The 17172-nt window shown below is 48.4% G+C and overlaps 1 protein-coding gene across 1 annotated transcript in view; it reads left to right on the top strand.

The window, feature by feature from the left end:
- Positions 1-17172, top strand: part of Ahrr (aryl hydrocarbon receptor repressor) — a 92751-nt gene that overhangs the window by 26126 nt on the left and 49453 nt on the right. The window contains exon 4 of the mRNA XM_020174793.2: positions 12213-12310. Within this exon, the coding sequence (XP_020030382.1) occupies positions 12213-12310 (98 nt within the window). The remainder of the gene's footprint in view (positions 1-12212; positions 12311-17172) is intronic.

Here is a 17172-nt window from a genome sequence, read left to right as displayed (position 1 = left end):
TCAACTTTTTTAGCTTCCACAAATAAATGAGGACACGTGGTATTTGGCCTACTTTATTTAGCATAATATCCTCCAGCTCCATTCATGTTGCTGCAAATGACATTATTTCATCCTTTTAATACTTGCATAGTATCCCACTGTGTTTATACACCACATTTTCTTTATCCATTCGTCTGTCAATAGATACCTAGGTTGAATCTGTACCTTGGCTATTGTGCTGCAAAACATGGGAGTGCAGGTGTCTCTTCTAAATAATGAGTTCACTTCCTCTGGCAATGTGCCCAGGAGTGGGTCAAAGGATTACACAGTAGCTCTAATTTTAGTTTTTTGAGGAGTCTCTTTATTGTTTCCATAATGGCTACATCAGTTTACATGTCCCATTAACTGTGTATAAGGGATTCCCTTTCCCCACTTCCTTGCTGTTTGGCCGGTGGGCAGCCACCCCATGGTGATCAGGGACTCTCTGCTCACTTTCCACTCCATCCCCTCCTTCCCTTCATGATTACCATGGCAACTCCTGCTGGCAGGCAATGGGTCCTGACCCATATTACCCCGAGCTCCTCCCCACCAAACCTCGACCTAGCCCGATGCCCCATTATACCTTAAGCTCTTGACTTCACCCAGGATATAAAAACTGGGCTGCCATTTCTCCGGCGCGACTTCTCCGGCCCTGCTCTTTGGGGACGATGAACCTCGCCAGAGAGCGCGCTCTCAATAAAGCCTGCTTAAAGCCTGCTTGCTTTATTATTTGACTCCAATTTGGCCTTCCCATCAGCGTCGACCTAACACTTGCCAGTGTTTATGTTCTCTCTCTCTCTCTCTCTCTCTTTCTCCCTCCCTCCCTCCCTCCTTCTCTCTTCCTCTCCCTTTCTCTGTCTCTCCCGCTCCCTCTTCCTCTCCCCGCCTTGTACTTGAACTCAGGGCCTCATGCTTGCTCACTAGAGCCATTGTGCCAGCTGTATCTTTTTTTTTTTAATAATAGCTGTGTTAGTCATTTTTCATTGCTGTGACAAAATACCTGAGAGAAACAACTTAAAAGGAGGATAATTTATTTCAGATCACAGGGTTTGAGGTTTTAGTCCACTATAGTGAGGAGGATGTGACAGAACAGAGCAGCTCAGATGGCAGGCAGGAAGCAGAGTGAAGAGCACTGGCTGGTATCTCTCTGTTCCTTTTATTCCATCTGGGCCTGGATCTGTTAGATTTCTTCACCCACATTCTGAAAACCCCTCGCAGACACACCCAGAAGTATGCTTTACTAATCTCCTGTGTGCTTTTCAGTCCAATCAAGTTGTCTATTAAGATTAACCATCACAATAGTCATCCTAACAAGGTCAAGTTGGTATTTTATTGTGGTTCTGACTTTCATTCCCATGATGATAGTTAAGATGATGAACTTCTGCCATAAACTTATTGGTCATTTATAAATCTTTTCTTGAGAAATACTTATTCAGGTCATTTGCCTGATGATGACTTGCCTAGTTAGATGATGATGAAGATGGTGGTGGTGGTGGTGGTGGTGGAGGTGGTGATGGTGGAGGTGGTGATGGTGGTGGTGGTGATGTAATGAGATTGTGGTTATGATGGTGGTGGTGGTGGTAGAGGTGGTGATGGTGGTGGTGGTGGTGGTGGCGGAGGGTGTGGTAGTGGTGGTGATGGAGGTGGTGAAGATGGTGATAGTGGTGATTGTGGTCATGATGATGGTGGTGGTGGTGGAGGTGGTGATGGTGGTGGTGGTGATGATTACGATGGTAATGGTGGTAGTGATTTTGCTGTTGAGTTCTTTGAGTTCCTTATATCTTCTGGATATTAATGCCTTGTCAGATGAATAGTTTGGCAAATGTTCTCTCCCATTCTATAAGTTGTTCCTTCACTTTATTGTTTCTTGTGTTGTACAGAAGCTTCTTAGTTTGACATAATCCCATTTGTATAGTTTGCTTTTGTTCTGTGGTGCTTTTGAGGTTTTATCCAATTTTTTCCCCTACACTAATGTCTTTCAGTGTTTTCCTATGTTTTCTTCTAGTAGTATCATAGCTTGGGAGACTTACATTTGGCCCTTGTTCCATTTTGAGTTGATTTTTGTAGATAGTGAAAGACAGGAGTCAATTTTCAATCTTCTGCATATGGATATACAGTTTTTACAGCAGTACTTACTGCAGAAGCTGTCCTTTCTTTAACATATGTTCTTGGTGCCTTTGTTGAAAATTAGTTGACTGTAAATATGTGGTATAATTTTTGGATTTTTCTATTGGATTCTGTTGGTTTATGTATCTGCTTTCCACATTTATCATGATGTTAGATGTAGGTTTGTCATATATACCCCTCATTGTCATAAAATGTCCTTTCTATCCCTAATTTGTTGAGGGTTTTTATCATGCAGGGAAGTTGAATTTTATCAAATGCTTTTTCTGTGTCAGTTGACATAAGCATATGATTTTGTCCTTGCTTTACCACTACCATTTTGTTAATTATTTTCTGGCTGTTTTGTATATTCTTCTTCCTTTTCATATCTTTTTATTTGTTTTGTGTTTGGTGGTTTTCTGTAGTGAGAAGGTTTGGTTCTTTCCTCATCTTCATTTGTGTATCTGCTTTACCAGTGAGTTTTTTTCTTTCTTGTGTTTTCATGATGTCAGTTATTGTCCTTTTACTGCCAGGTATAGGACCCTTTTGAAACATTTCTTATAGGGCTGATATAATGCTGATGAATTTCTTCAGCTTCTGCTTGTCTTGGAAAGTGTTTCTCCTGCATTTCTGAAGGGCATCTTTGCTGGGTGTAATATTGTTGTTTAGGAGGGTCTTTTCTCTCAGAACTATGAAATGTCATTCCATTTCTTCTGTCTTGGGAGGTTTATGGCAAGAAATCTGATATTAGTCTAAGGAGGAGTTCCCATATATGTGACCTGGCGCTTTTCTCTTGCTCTTTTTAGGATTTTCATTGTCTTGGATTTTTGACAGTTTAACTGTAACATGCCTCAGAGAGTGCCCTTCTTGGTCAAGTCTGTTGGGGTTCTTTGAGCTGCCTGAACTTGGGTGTCCATTTCTTTCCCAATACTTGTAAAGTTTTCAGCTATTATTTCATTGAATAGGTTTGTCTATGCCTTTTTTCTTCTATTCTCTTTCTGGAATATCCATAAAGTAAACATTTGTTTACTTAATAAAGTCTTATAAGTCTTGTAGGCTTTTTTCATTCTTTTTTAGTTCCTTTTCTTTTTCCTTTTTGTCTGACTAGGTTATTTCAAAAGACTGTCTTCATATTCAGAAATTCATTCTGCTCAGTATAGTCTGTTATTGATGCTCTCAACTGTGGTTTTATTTCATTCATTGAGTTCTTCACCTCCAAGGTTTGTTTGGTTCTTTTTTATGATCTCCATCTCTGTTGAATTTTCTTTCAGATTGTGGATTGGTTTTCTCAGTTTTTGAACAACTTGACTGTATTCTCCTGCATGCTGCTGAGTTCTCTCAGGATCATTATTTTGAATTCCTTTTCAGAAATTTAAAAAATATGCTTACCATTTATGAGAAATTATTGAGTCCTTTGGTGTGCCTTTTCATGCTTCTTGTGTCCCTAGATTTATGTTTGCATAAATGGTGCAACTGCACCTCTTCCTATTTTATAGAGTGAAATTTTGTAGGGAAAACTTTTCCCTGTAAATGAGATGTAGGGTGTTGGTGGGGTGGGGCGCTTTGACCTTGGTCCTAAGTGAACTCAGAGGTGTCACCTCTGTGTGAGCCCTTCAGCTGCAATCAGTGTCAGTAGTAGTATCTGCAAGTGTCTTCTGGTTTACACCTGTGGTGTTTGTGGAGGGAGTAGAGGCTTGGCATTGGACATGGGATGCTGAGGTTGTGTGAATTCAGGCTGGGCTCTAGGCCATAGCTACTCTGGAGCTCCAGGAGCCAGGGTTGCTGGGTGTCGGGCCTGGGGCTCTGCTGGGACTACTGCTCACCCTCCTTCCTTCCAGGGAGTGGGAGTCATGCATTCTGTTGCCCTCTCACTGCCGCCATGCAGGTTCCTGTGGCCTACAAGCTCTCATCTCTCCCATGCTGAGTTCCTGTGCTCTCCCTTAGCCACTTGCCTAGAAATGAGGCTGTCTGTTTGGTGAGCACTGGGCACCTTTATCCAGCCATCTTGGAATGAGCTTCTCCAGGTCTTTATTCAAAGGCCACCTGCTCAGGCTGCTTTCCCTGGACATGCTCTTAGCATCAATCCCCCCACCCCAGGCTCTGAATAGCACCTTTCCTCATCCCTGCTCAGTTTTCTCCTTACACTCAGCTTGTCAGTTCTGTGCATCTCATACTCTGCTGCATCCCCAAGACAGGGATGGGTAGTAACAGATGTTGAAGAAGAGAGACACCCCTTAGGTAGATGAATGCTACATCCTTGTGAAGTCCCTGTTTACCTGAGAACATTGCAATACTAGAACTTTTTTTACTCTGTCCAGTCTGTATCTGTTGATTTTGACTTTATGGGAGCCAGGGACTTAAAGTGATGCATGATTGATTTCTATGAGGAAGCTGAAGACAGGGTGACCAACAGGAAGGCCAACTCCATGTTGCTATCATTTGCAAGTTCATGAAATGTAACTATAAGTTTACTTATAAGATTTTTTAGAGGGGATGCTAGGATTAAACAGAGCACCTTGCGTATACTAGGCAAGTATACTACCTCTGAGCTACATCCCATTCCATGAGTTCACTGATTATTTATAAGCAAGTCAGATACTCTCTCTCACCCCTGAGCAGGGCAATCCTCTTGGGCTTGAGCAGGGAAAGAAAGGTCTGCACCTGAAGAGTCATTGTGGGCTTCATGTCCTCTACTAAAAGAATGCGAATCAGTTGCAAGGCTTATCTTTTCTGAACTTCCAGGCCAGTGCCTAGCTGTGGGCCACGAGAGTGTAGTGGGTCCCACAGATACCTCATGCATGCAGGTCTTCACACCTGTGCACTATGCATTATTAATTGAATAAATATTTGACTTTTAAATACTTGATTTTTAAAAGCATTTTTTTGTTTTGATTTTGTTTTGCACAACATTTCTTGAGTCCTGACTGACACTGGTGTGCTTTCTCTTTCTCTGTCTTGTTGAAGCACAAATAGTTTGCTTATTCCAGATGTTTCACATCATGAAGAGAATGTGAACCCTCACTGTGTACAAATAATGTTCTTTTTGGTTTCATCTTCCACGATGTCGTGGGGTTTAAGGCAATAGTGCATTTCCTCTATAGGATGAGTGTGACTGAGTTCCCACAGAATCTTGCAGTTCCCGGGTTGTGTGACCTCAGAAAGTGGTCAGGAAGACATGTGTGGGCACTGCCAGCCCCGGCTCCCAGCTCCTCATAAGTTCAGAGGAAATGTGTTTTTTGTGGTTCTTTCTGAGTTGTATGGAAGTGTGAAATCTTCAATCTCATTGGTGCATTTTGAGAAATCTGACACTCTCCCTACAGAAAATGCAACAACCTGACACAATATGCAAGTTGAACTGTGTTCCCTATTCTCTAAACACCGTGTTTGAGTAGAACGAGATGAGTGTGTTTATTCATACCCCTGATGTCCCTTCTTGCCTAAGGGAATTTGGGCTTCAAATGGCATTTTTTACCTGTTTACTCCAGATTTTGGAAGGGCTCACACCTGTGGGACATTTCTGCTCACTTACCCTTCTCCTCCCTGTGAGCACCACACACGTGTTCACATTATAGATCACAAGCACCATAGTGCAACAAGCAATCATCTCACAGACCATCTCTCAAATTCTCTCTTCCTGTTTCCTCTACCTTCTACCCCCAACACATTGTCCACAGGTAATGCTCTCACACATCATTCACACACCCCAACACCAAGTGTGCACACACTGTTCACCCCCAACACACAGCATCCACACACACCCTCACACACTGTTTTTACGCACCCTCAACATACACTGTTCAGTGTTCACACATACACTCGCATACCATTCATACACACAGTGTCAATGCACGCTGTTCACACACATGCCCCTGTATACAGTGTTCACACCCAAGCCTTCACACACTTTTCACAAACATCCTCACAGTTTAAACACACCCCCTCCCTGTTAACACCCCCCTCATACACAGCATTTGCACACCCTCATCTCTTGTTCACACATATGTGCCCTCATACACAGTATTCATTCACTCCCCCACGTTATTTGCAAACACCCCTCAGTGTTCACATACACTCCTATTTCATACAAACACACCTCCGCATGTACACTGTCAGTAAGGCACTCACACACAGCATTCACACACATGCCGTGTCAGTGTTGACACACACCCTCACTCGCTCATCTCATTCATATGCCTACACTCACAGGACTTACACACATACACACATATCCACACACAGCACTTGCATATTCACACACACATACACACACACACAGAGCCTCTTGCTCACACATATACATTCACACTGTCTTGTGGGCACCTGCTGTCATGTTTATGGTCAAACTCCAGAAAATAGCCATGATACCCAGGGTGGCAAGGGGTAACCCTATCATCTCGTAGACCCTCAGAGTCTCACAGTAGGCCAGGCACTGGGTAGGTGGTATGATGGGGGACTCATTCCCTTCACATTTGTCTGACCTTCCCAGATGGCTACAGGAGGAAACAACGCAGAGGTCGCCAGCCCAGAGTGGAGCCTGGAGGTCAGACATAGTGTTCAGCCCTGGTGCAATGATGCTGAAATGCTGGATTTTCACCTTGGGCCAGGCTTGTTTAATTCCTCAGGTTTCTCAACAGACCAACTAGGGGGGTGGAAAGTTATGAGGAATTGGTCTATGTGAAGGTGGAGAATCTCACAGGCTGCTGTCCACAGGTTAGAGACTCAGGAAAGAGAGTGGTGTGATCCAGCCCAAGTTCAAAGGACTGAGAATCCAGCCCGGGGCTATAGAAGATGAGACAGGATGTCCCAGCTCACACAACAAGGCAGAATGAAAGGGAAGGCTATACTTATTAGGCCCCCAACTCAGAAACACCCTCACGAACACAATTGGGAGCAGTGTGACTGGCCCACCAATGTGCAGTCAAGGCAATGCATAACCTTAACCATGGCACTAAACATTGTCCTTAACAAAGTAAAGGCTAATCCTTGTGCGTGGACCTGTTCACCCCAACAGTAGCTGCTCAGAACCAGGATTTCAGTGTGGCTCTTCTAAGGGCGTTAGGCCTCTCTCTGAGTTAATGTGACCCCAGGTGGCAGGAATCCTGTGTCCTAGTCACCAGAACAGGCAGCAGGGGCTAACCCTGAGGCACAGGTCAGCCCTATGCACCCTACGTTCAATGAGAATGAGTACCCTGGACTACCTGTCCTGGACCCACCTGTTCTGTTTTGAACTCATCTGTCTTGGTCTCATTTGTCCTGAATCCACAGGTGGCTGTGGAACCAGTTTCTGCTGTGGCACCAGTTTCTGCTGTGGCAATGGCAGCTTCTCCAGCTCTAAGGTGTCCCAGGGACCACTCAGCAGTATGACTGAGGTAGCTTCCTTGGAGGGAGTTATATCTGCCTATTGATCACATTCTGTGAGATTCTGGCCCTTTGAACCACCATTATTAGGAGCAATGTGCGTGCTAGGGAACAGAGGGCACCCTTGGACTTTCCTCTCCTTGGTAGTGCCCACCTTCTAGGCACTGTTGTGCAGACAGGTCTGGGCAGCTGTGTCCTTCAGGACCTTCATGATGCACCTATATTGCTATCAGCCCTTACACTTTCTCCTTCCCTCACAGGGAGGATGTGGGGCAGATTTTGGTTGATGAAGCCCTGAGGCATGGCACATCCTAAGCACACAGCCCCATCCCCTGGGTGGCTGTCCTTATCTCCAGGACCTATCCTTTTGGCCTAAGCTTTGGGACTTAGCCTGAGCCAGTCTGAAATTCTAGCCAGGGCCCCTCCCTGCCCTGGGGATGGATCAGAAAAGGCAACTGCCTGGGAGGACATTCCAGCTCTGTGCAGAGTCTGGGTGCATCTTGGGTTAAGGGGCATGTGTGTGTCCTACACCCTGCCCCTGCCCCTGCCCCTGTTCTGAGTCTGACTCTCCCCCTTTGCTTCTTTCCTACCCTCTTCTTAGCTCCCCCAACTCAATCTGGGGCCCATCTCTATCTACTGAACATCTAAAATAAACTTTCCTTAGCCTTGTAAACACTCAGGAAACTTTAACCTCAATTCTGGAACATTTCTGTTGGAGCTGGCTAATCCAGCCTTGCCTCTGACCACAGCAAGTCCAGGGGAAGAGTGGCTGCAGGCGGTTTGCTGACTGCATTCCCCATGGAGGAGGAATTGGCTTCACTGGAGTAAGGAGGCTACCACTTTCTGGGCACCACAGCACCACTGGTAGAAGAAATGGCCCAGACTTTCAGTTTCTCCATCACCTGGAGCACAGATGGACAGAAAAGCATGACCCTAGCAGGTGCTGGGGATGGATGGCCCCCAGGACATGGGGTCCTACCAGAAAGGACACCTTGCTGTGTCTGCTGGAGTGAAGAAAGGGAAGTCTCTCAGGTGAGGTACATGAGAAGCCCACAGGGTGCAGTCTCCCTGCTTTCCCCACCCTCCCTGCATTTTACTGTGCGTGTAGCAATTTCAACTGTCTTCATGGTAATTCTTCAGATTCTTGCTGTTGCAAATGAACCTTTTCAGGGCTGCAGAAAGTTTGTGAAGTGGGAGTTAGCTGGTTCCTACTACTACTGGGAGATTAGCTGGTTCCAGTCTACTAGAACCTGCTTGAGGTGGCCCTGAGAATTGCAAACGTGGCTAAGTTCTTGGGGCAGGGGATTGGGCAGACCCTCCCTATCCTGCATTCAGAGTGGGACCGGCAGAGGGCTGGCAGGACACCTAGGGTGGATTTAGGCACAGCTGGACGCAGTGCAGAAAAATCCTGCTCATTTCCCAGTGGGCCTCCTCTTCCTGCCCTTGGCCCCAAAGGAGCTGGGCAAAAGCAGGAAGGCTCCTGCCACTCTCTACCCTAGAGGCCCGCAGGGCAGGGGGAGACCTGGCTGCTGCAGGGTGCACCCGTGGGATGTGGGGCCCAAGGTGGGCCTCGGTTCTGCAAACAGGGCTTGGTTGGGGGGGAGTTGCAGTAGGCTGAGGCGCCAAGGCATGAGGACGTGGACCCGCGTCCTCCACAGGCCGTTGGTCACCTGTCCGCTAGCTGCGCCTTGGGGAACCCTTCCACAACGTTCATCGACCAGAAGAAAGTACACCCCGTTCCCGCTGCTGGCCACGGCAGGCCCCAGGGCACGTGCGGGAGGGGCCCTTGCGGTGGGCTCTTCCCGCGTCGCCCTCCCGGTGCCGGTCCGCCCGCCGGCCGGGGCTCCGCTCGCACGCAATCCGCCGCCATCGCGTGACGCCCTGGTGACCGCAAGAGGAAGCGGGTGGCGCCGGGGGCACGCGATGGGGACCCGGGGGTGGGGCGGTGACGTCACAGCCCCTCTTCCCCGCCGCGGGAAGTTGGACCCAGGCTGGGCGTGGGCCAAGCGCAGGGGGTTTGGGTTTGTGCACAGGTGGCCCAGAAACCGCGAGGTGGAGCGCTGTCCCCCAGCAGCCGTCATGGCACCTCAGCCACCCTGAGCCCAGATCTGCCGGCGTCACGGGAAGGCCCTGATAAATCTGAGTCCATGCTGGTGGTGTGGTCCCTCGCCGGACCCCTGGGTGAGCTGGACACCCACCTGCCCTGGCTGGCCCCTGTGGGACCCAGCCAGGCCCAGGTCCACCTGTTCTGCTTTCGTTTGGGTCCCTCCCACCTGCGGGGAACAGAAGCTCAATTAGCCTTTAACGCTGCAGTGACCAAGGGCAGCAACGCCTCTTCCCTGCTTCTCCTAGTAGTCTCCACCTGGGAAGAAAGAGTTTACCCTCCCTTGTACGCAGAGCTGACAGCCCTCCGAATACCAGTGTGGAGCAAGCAGAGTGTACCCCCTGGGGATTAAAATGAAAGTGGGCCCCTCTGAGGCCTCTTTGGGACACATCTCCAAGCTCAATGTGTTGTGGAGGCTGTGGGAGAGTGGCTGGGCAGGACTCAGGGAGCCTGGCTCTACTACAACGGGGACCCTCAGGGGTATATGCGTGTTTCCCAGGGATGGACCTGCATTCTGGCAGAGAAAGCCGGTCTCTTCTACACTTAGTGTGGTGGACAGAACTCCAGTCACATTAGCTGTGGAAGACCAGGGTGATGGTGTGATGGCTTTTGAGAGAGGGAGAGACAGAGACACTGGGGACCAAAGGCCACAACATAGCCATGGTGCAGTCTTTTGGGCCTCCCTGTGGAGGGTGGCCTCCCGCATCAGGCCCTTTGTCCCTGTCAACTCCTGCAGGTGGCATCAGAGGATCTGAATGCTTAGTCCCAGCATGGCTTCCTGGGTCCATGGAGACTGCAGTCCAGCACAGACACCAGCTTTCAGTGAGGGTGAAGGGTCTCCATCCACAGCGGTCTGGACCTATCTTGAAGACAGGCCCAGGTCTGATGGGAAGGTGTTAAGCAGTGTCTGGACCCCAGAGTGACAGAGTGAGCTAGGAGCCTGCATTCCTAATCTCCAGGGATGCCTGGGCACAGTGGTGTGCTGAAGCCCCAAGGAAAGCAGAGGAGTGAACAGGAATCTGGGAGGAGTCACTCAGAGCTGGGAGACTGGGAGAGCTGGGAGACAGCGAGGTTCAGACTGTAGACATTCCAGAATGATCTCCAAGTGATACCACCTCTTCTGCACATTAAGGGATGTCCACCTCAGCCTATGTGACACATAAATTATAAAACTCATTCAAGTACTGCTTTTATTTGTTAATAATATGCTCAGCCCAGGAGCCTCATCCTTCCCAGAATACAGTGGGCTATGAATGGATCTTGATGACACATAGGATGCTGTAGCCCTTGAGGATGATTTTCTACCTGGGCCTGGTTCTCCCAGAGAGTGGGGTGGAGTCTGTATGCAGCAGATCTCTGGAATCTGGTTCAGTGAAAGAATGAGGGGTTTCTGGGATGCTGGTTTGGAAGCAGAGCCTTGTGATGTCCCTAGACATTGAGGGTCAGACTAGGTGGATGGGGCAAGTCTGATGAAATCAAGCTACCTGAGTAGACAGTCCTTACCAGGGCCAACTGCCTATGAATAGAAAGTTCACAGCTTGCTGGTTTTGAAAAAACAATGCTGATGATTCAAGCACCACATGTAATAATACTAGTGTATGTTCCATCTCAAAGTCACAAGTTGCAAGGGTCACATCTGCCTGGATGGAAGGGACCCATTGAAGTGAACTTGCAAATAATGTCACCTGTAGGTTTCCTCTGTGCGTCAGAAATGAGGGAGCTGATTCTCTGGCCCGGCCTTCCTCCAAGGCAAAGCCAAGAGTGGCCATCTGTGGGCCACCCTCTGAACATGTTGGGCCAGCTCCTTGCTGGGACCTTCTTATCTATCTATCCTCTTGGAAGCCAGGGAGTGAGGGCCCTCTATAACTCCCATGTGCCCATGAGGATGCTAAATGCAGAGTTAGATGTCCAAGTAGGGTCCTGAGGTCAGCACTCAGCCAGATGAGATGTGAGTGATGTCTGTCCGTTTGTCTGAACCCTGAGCTCTTTACCCCAGTCTGGGGGTGTGGGAATGAGGGAGGCACTAGAAAACTGCCTGAGGTGGGCATCCCTGAGGTCCTTCCTTTTCTGCCAGGTAAGGGATCTGTGCAGTCCTTTGAGACCCCTGTGTTTGGCCTCCAGTGGGGGTGAGCCCAGGGGACCATGGCCGAGCCTAAGAGGAGACAATAGATAGACTAGTTTTCAAAGGGTGATCAATAGTACCAAGTTGGGATCTACTAGTGTTTGGGTCTCAGAAGGAACTGCAGGAATCCTGGGGCCTGCAGGAAGGTGGACTTTGTCTCAAGACAAGACTGCCCCAAGCTGGGTGGGGTTGGGAGGCCAACAGCATATTCTGAGGAGTGGAGTGGGGCAAGGTGGCCCTTGGGTTAGGTCTGCCTCCACATTCTGGTCACTCCACACACACACTAGCCTGCAGTCTGACCTGGCTCCTCCTGCTCTTCCCCCATGGAACCACATGGCTGCCTAGAGCTGTATGGAGACCCTGTGTGTCCTGCACAGGACAGTAGTCCAGGCTGGACATTGGCAAGAACCATGTGGTGGACATTGGGAAACATAAGAATGTGACTTGGGTACTACCAGCAGGCCTGGAGCTGTGGAAGGGGCTCACCTATGTGTTCTTTTCTGACAGCCTTGCAGGAGATGCGTGTGCAGCCAGCGGGGGCCCTCTCACCTGGAGACAGCCCACCTGGAGAGTCCCTCGTGCAGGAGGGACGGCTCCTGCTAGAGGTGAGTGCCCTCCGCACCATGGTCCTATGAAGTGGTACGCATGTGTGGCTGTCACCTTGGAGGCCCTTCAGTAGAAATCATAAGGCTCCAAAATGCACTCAGGAATAGCGATGGAGAATGTGCCCAAATGGCTTCAGCCGAGGCCAGCAGTTGGTGGTCAGCTCCCCAGAGGTGAGTCCCCCCAGGTTGGAGCAGATAGCTGCCCATGACCTGCGGGCCTGAATGTTAAGTCTGAGAATCATTCCTCATTCTGCATTCTCTGTGTACTCATCAATGAGAGAACCTAGTGAAATATTAAGCCATTGATTTTGCAAATTAAAGATGCAGAAAATTCAGAATTGAGCTCCTGTGACTTTGACCCAGACTGGCAGCCAAGCTAGGTGGGGTAGTACTGACATCTCAAATTAGGAGTGTGGCTTGTTGGGAAGCTCCATTATGGGATGCTTTTCCCACCTGAAATGAACATGGAGATTTTGGGGTGCTGGGCTGTCCTTGAGCTGGTCACTCTGGGCCTGTGGCACCTCAGGAGAGAGTCAAGACAAGAACAGTCTCTGGGGGCTGAGGTCTGGTACAGGGGACTAGAATTCAATAGGAGTCTGACCTGGGACAGATTGATGGGGCAGCTTTAGGGTTTAGTGGGCAGTGTCTCTTTGTCCCCCACACTCACTCAGCCAGGCCCAGGCTTGACCCTCTGCTGGCATGCAGGTATAGGAGCTGGCCAGTGGGCCTTTGCTTTCCTGACTCAGTGGTTGGGGAGGGGATTGGCTTTCTGATCCTTAGTCATCAAGCAGTCCCTGAGGTACCATCCTTGTCCTCAAGTCACCCTAAGAGCAAGAATAATCTTTGTACCCCACGGAAGGCTGGCACTGCTCAGGGTGAGGCCACACAGTCTCACTTCCTTCACTTTTGACTTCTTATTGGAAAATTTCACATACATGTACAGGAGAGAGGCAAGAATCAGGGATGGCCAGGCACAGATGCCAGCCTCAGCAGTGGTCGGCTTGGGCCAGCTTGCCTTCCCCTGCTCCCAGGCCCCTGAGTTCTGTCTCTACTTAAGTCCCCATTGCTGCTGTGACTCTTCCAGCCTTGATCTCTCACTCTGTACCTTCAGTTGGTTCATGTGAAGGGCAGTTGGAGCCCTGAGCTCTGTGTCCACCTGGCCTTGAGCAACTAACTTCATGACACTTCTAGTTTCTCCATTTTCCCCAGTATCCATAAAGGGCAGTGCCTCTGGGGACTTGGGCTCAGAAACTTCTTCAAGGTCCCCAGACTCTGCCTGAGGGGTTTGGGCTCTGATGAGAGTCAATGAACTTATAAATCACATCCTTTAAAAAAAAATCCTGAGGTGGCCAAGCATGGTGGCTCACACCTGTAATCCTAGCTACTTGGGAGGCAGAGATCAGGAGGATCATGATTCAAGGCCAGACAAAAAGTTAGTGAGACCCCAATCTCAATCAATAAAAGCTGGGCATGGTGGCATGTGTCTGTCATCCTAGCTATGCCGGAAGCATAAATAAGAGGGTCATGATCCAGGCCAGCCTCAAGCATAAATGTGAGACCCTATTCAAAAAATAACTAAAGCAGCTGGCACCAGTGGCTCACACCTGTAATCCTAGCTACTTGGGAGGCTGAGATCAGGAGGCTTATAGTTCAAGGCCAGCTGGGGCAAATGGTTCAGAGACCCGCATCTCCAAAATAACCAGATCAAACTGGGCTGGAGATGTGGCTCAAGCAGCAGATTACCTGCTTTGCATAGGGCTTGAGTTCAAACCCCAGTCCCTCCCCCAACCAAAAAAAATCTAAAGTAAAAATAGGGCTGGGGGCATGGCTTAAGTGGTAGAGTGTAGAGTGCCTGTCTAACAATTGCAAGATCCTGAGTTCAAACCCTGATAACACACATACACACACACACACAAAACCCTGAGGAATTAAATTCTCATAATTTCCTGAGTTCATCTTTGGTTTCAGGGGTATCTGGGGGACCACAAGTCATGCTTGCCCAGCACACCCAAGGTCCAGTCCTGTCTCATTGTAGTTCAGTCTGGAAGCCAGCCATGTTGACAGTTCCTTTGGGGAACATTGTCCCTCAATAGAGGAATAGGTCCAGCTTCATCACTTACCACCATAGGATGAAAAGCAAATTCTTAAGTATTTTTCCTTTATAATTGTTCCTTCTCTCACTAGTAAAATCAAAGCTCAAGAGTTTGAACTTTATTCTTGGCAAAGGTGTTGCCCCCTTTCTTATATCATTTCAAAATTAAGGTTCATAAAATCCTTCTTAAACCTTTGTATAAGCATATACACAGCACAGAGAGCCTGAAACGTCTGACACCATCCTCACCATGTATTCACCCAGGGGCTACTTCCCCTGCCCACCTTCCAGGAGGAGAGAATGGCCACACTTCCACAGCCAACCTCCCTCCACTGTCCACACTTCCACCCCTCCCTCCTCACTCTATACACGTCATTCCGTCCTTCTTACCTTTATACTTCAGTTCACACCTCCACATCCGCACATCTCCCTTCACACATCTTCCTGCACACCTCCGTCCTCACCTCCCTCCACACCTCCCTCCACACCTCCATCCACACCTCTGTGCATGCCTCCATCCATACCTCCATCCACACCTCCATCCACACCTCCATCCACACCTCCATCCACACCTCTGTCCACACCTCCATCCATACCTCCACACCTCCATCCATACCTCCACACCTCTGTCCATGCCTCTACACCTCCCTCCACACCTCCCTCCACACCTCCATCCACACCTCTGTGCATGCCTCCATCCATACCTCCATCCACACCTCCATCCACACCTCCATCCACACCTCTGTCCACACCTCCACACCTCCATCCACACCTCCATCCACACTCCCTTCACACCTCCCTTCACACCTCCATCCACACCTCCATCCACACCTCCATCCACACTCCCTTCACACCTCCCTTCACACCTCCATCCACACCTCCATCCATACCTCCACACCTCTGTCCAAACCTCCCTTCACACCTCCATCCATACCTCCACACCTCCATCCATACCTCCCTTCACACCTCTATCCACATCTCCATCCATACCTCCACACCTCTGTACACACCTCCCTTCACACCTCTATCCATACCTCCATACCTCTGTATACACCTCTACACCTCCATCCACACTTCCATCCACACCTCCACACCTCCATCCACACCTCCCTTCACACCTCCATCCACATCTCCAAATCTTCCTCCACACCTCCATAGGGCAGCTGCTTGGCACAACAGGTTCTCATGATGTCTCAACTTGTCAGTCTGTGAATCAAAGTCCCAAATATGCCTGCTGAAGCCCTGTCTTCTGTCCTAGTCACTTCCTCTGGGCCTTAGGCCTAGAGCAGAGGCCACTAGAGCCCAGGCCCTGACTGCACCCAGCAACCAGCAGCCTGAGGCCTGGGAGGCCAAGAGTCTGGCAGTGGAATAGGTGACTTGGCTCTCCATTTAACTGCCCCTGGATTTCTGTGTCCTGCTGCCCAGTGACATGAAGATGCTTCTGTCTCGGTGGGACTTTCCCAAAAAGACTTTGGCAGAGGCCCCAAGGCTGGGGATCAGCCTGCTGTGGACCCTTTCAGGTCCCCTGGAGCCCCAGCTACCTCTCTGGTGCCCCAGTCAGGTCACATCACACTGCTTTGGAGGAAGAAGCCAAGAGGTTCCTAAAGAAATCAATGAACAATTGTCATTTCCACCACATTAGCTCACATCTCTGCGGCCCCTGGAAGTTTCTGGAAATCTTCTCTAATTGGAACCGTGGAGGCTGTGTATGGGAACCCTTCTTGCATTTCCAGGGCAGGAAACTCAAATCAGTGATAGGGATGCTTTCGGAAGTTTAAAAACAGCAAAATAAGCAAATCAACCATAGAATCCCGTCTTTTACTCCCAGTCTTCAAGCTTTGTCTTTTCCAAAGCCTTTTTCCTGTGTGGACTGGAATCTCATGGTCTCAGCTTGCACTTCCCCCAGCTAAGGGAGCCCAGCACCTCCTCTGCTACTTCCCTGACACCATACTTTTGCTAAGCTGTTCATATCTTTTGCCCATATACTGCTTGGTTTGGAGAATTCATTGCACAATCTTGACACTCTGGCTTGCCTTTTGATTCTCTTGTGTTTAATTTTGATGAAGTTCAGTTTATCAGTTTCTTTTTGTAAGTCAGCCTAACCTAAGGTTACAAAGGTTTTTCTTTAATGTTTTCTCCAGAGTTTTCCAGGTTTACATTTTACATTGTCTGCATTCTGTTTAAGTCTAGCCTTGCACCTGTTCCACATTGCCTAGTTCCGGTAGAAATAAGCAAAGTAAGGAAAATTATTCTTGGCATCAGATGGTCTGAATCTTCCAATTTTGTTCTTTTTCCATGTAGTCTTGGCTACTCTAGTTCCTTTGTCTTTCCATATATGTTTTTGAAGTATCAATGTCTACAAAAACTCCTGCTGGGAGGTTGACTGAGATTGTTAAACCAGTAAGTTAATTTAGGGAGAATTGACACTCTAACTGTCCCCTAAGCACAGTGTGTCTCTGTTTATTTAGGTCTTTAGTTACTTTCACAGTGTTTTGTAGTTTTCAGCACACCGATCCTATGTGTTCACGTTAATCATACCTGAGTCTTTACAAGTTTGTCCTTTCTATAAATGGGACTGCTCTGTGGTTTCAATTTTCAGTTGTTCTTGATAGTATATAAATATACATTTTATTTTTCTGGAGTTACCTTGTGTCCTGTGAGTTTACTGAACTCATTAGGAGTTCTTGGAGCTTCTCATAGATTCCATGGGAATTTTTTACATTGATTATTGTGGATTATTGTGTCATCTAAGACTAAGACAATTTTTGTT

The sequence above is a fragment of the Castor canadensis genome, chromosome 6, assembly GCF_047511655.1.
Source record: "Castor canadensis chromosome 6, mCasCan1.hap1v2, whole genome shotgun sequence".
NCBI lineage: Eukaryota > Metazoa > Chordata > Mammalia > Rodentia > Castoridae > Castor > Castor canadensis.
This window is presented reverse-complemented; position numbering and strand designations above follow the sequence as displayed.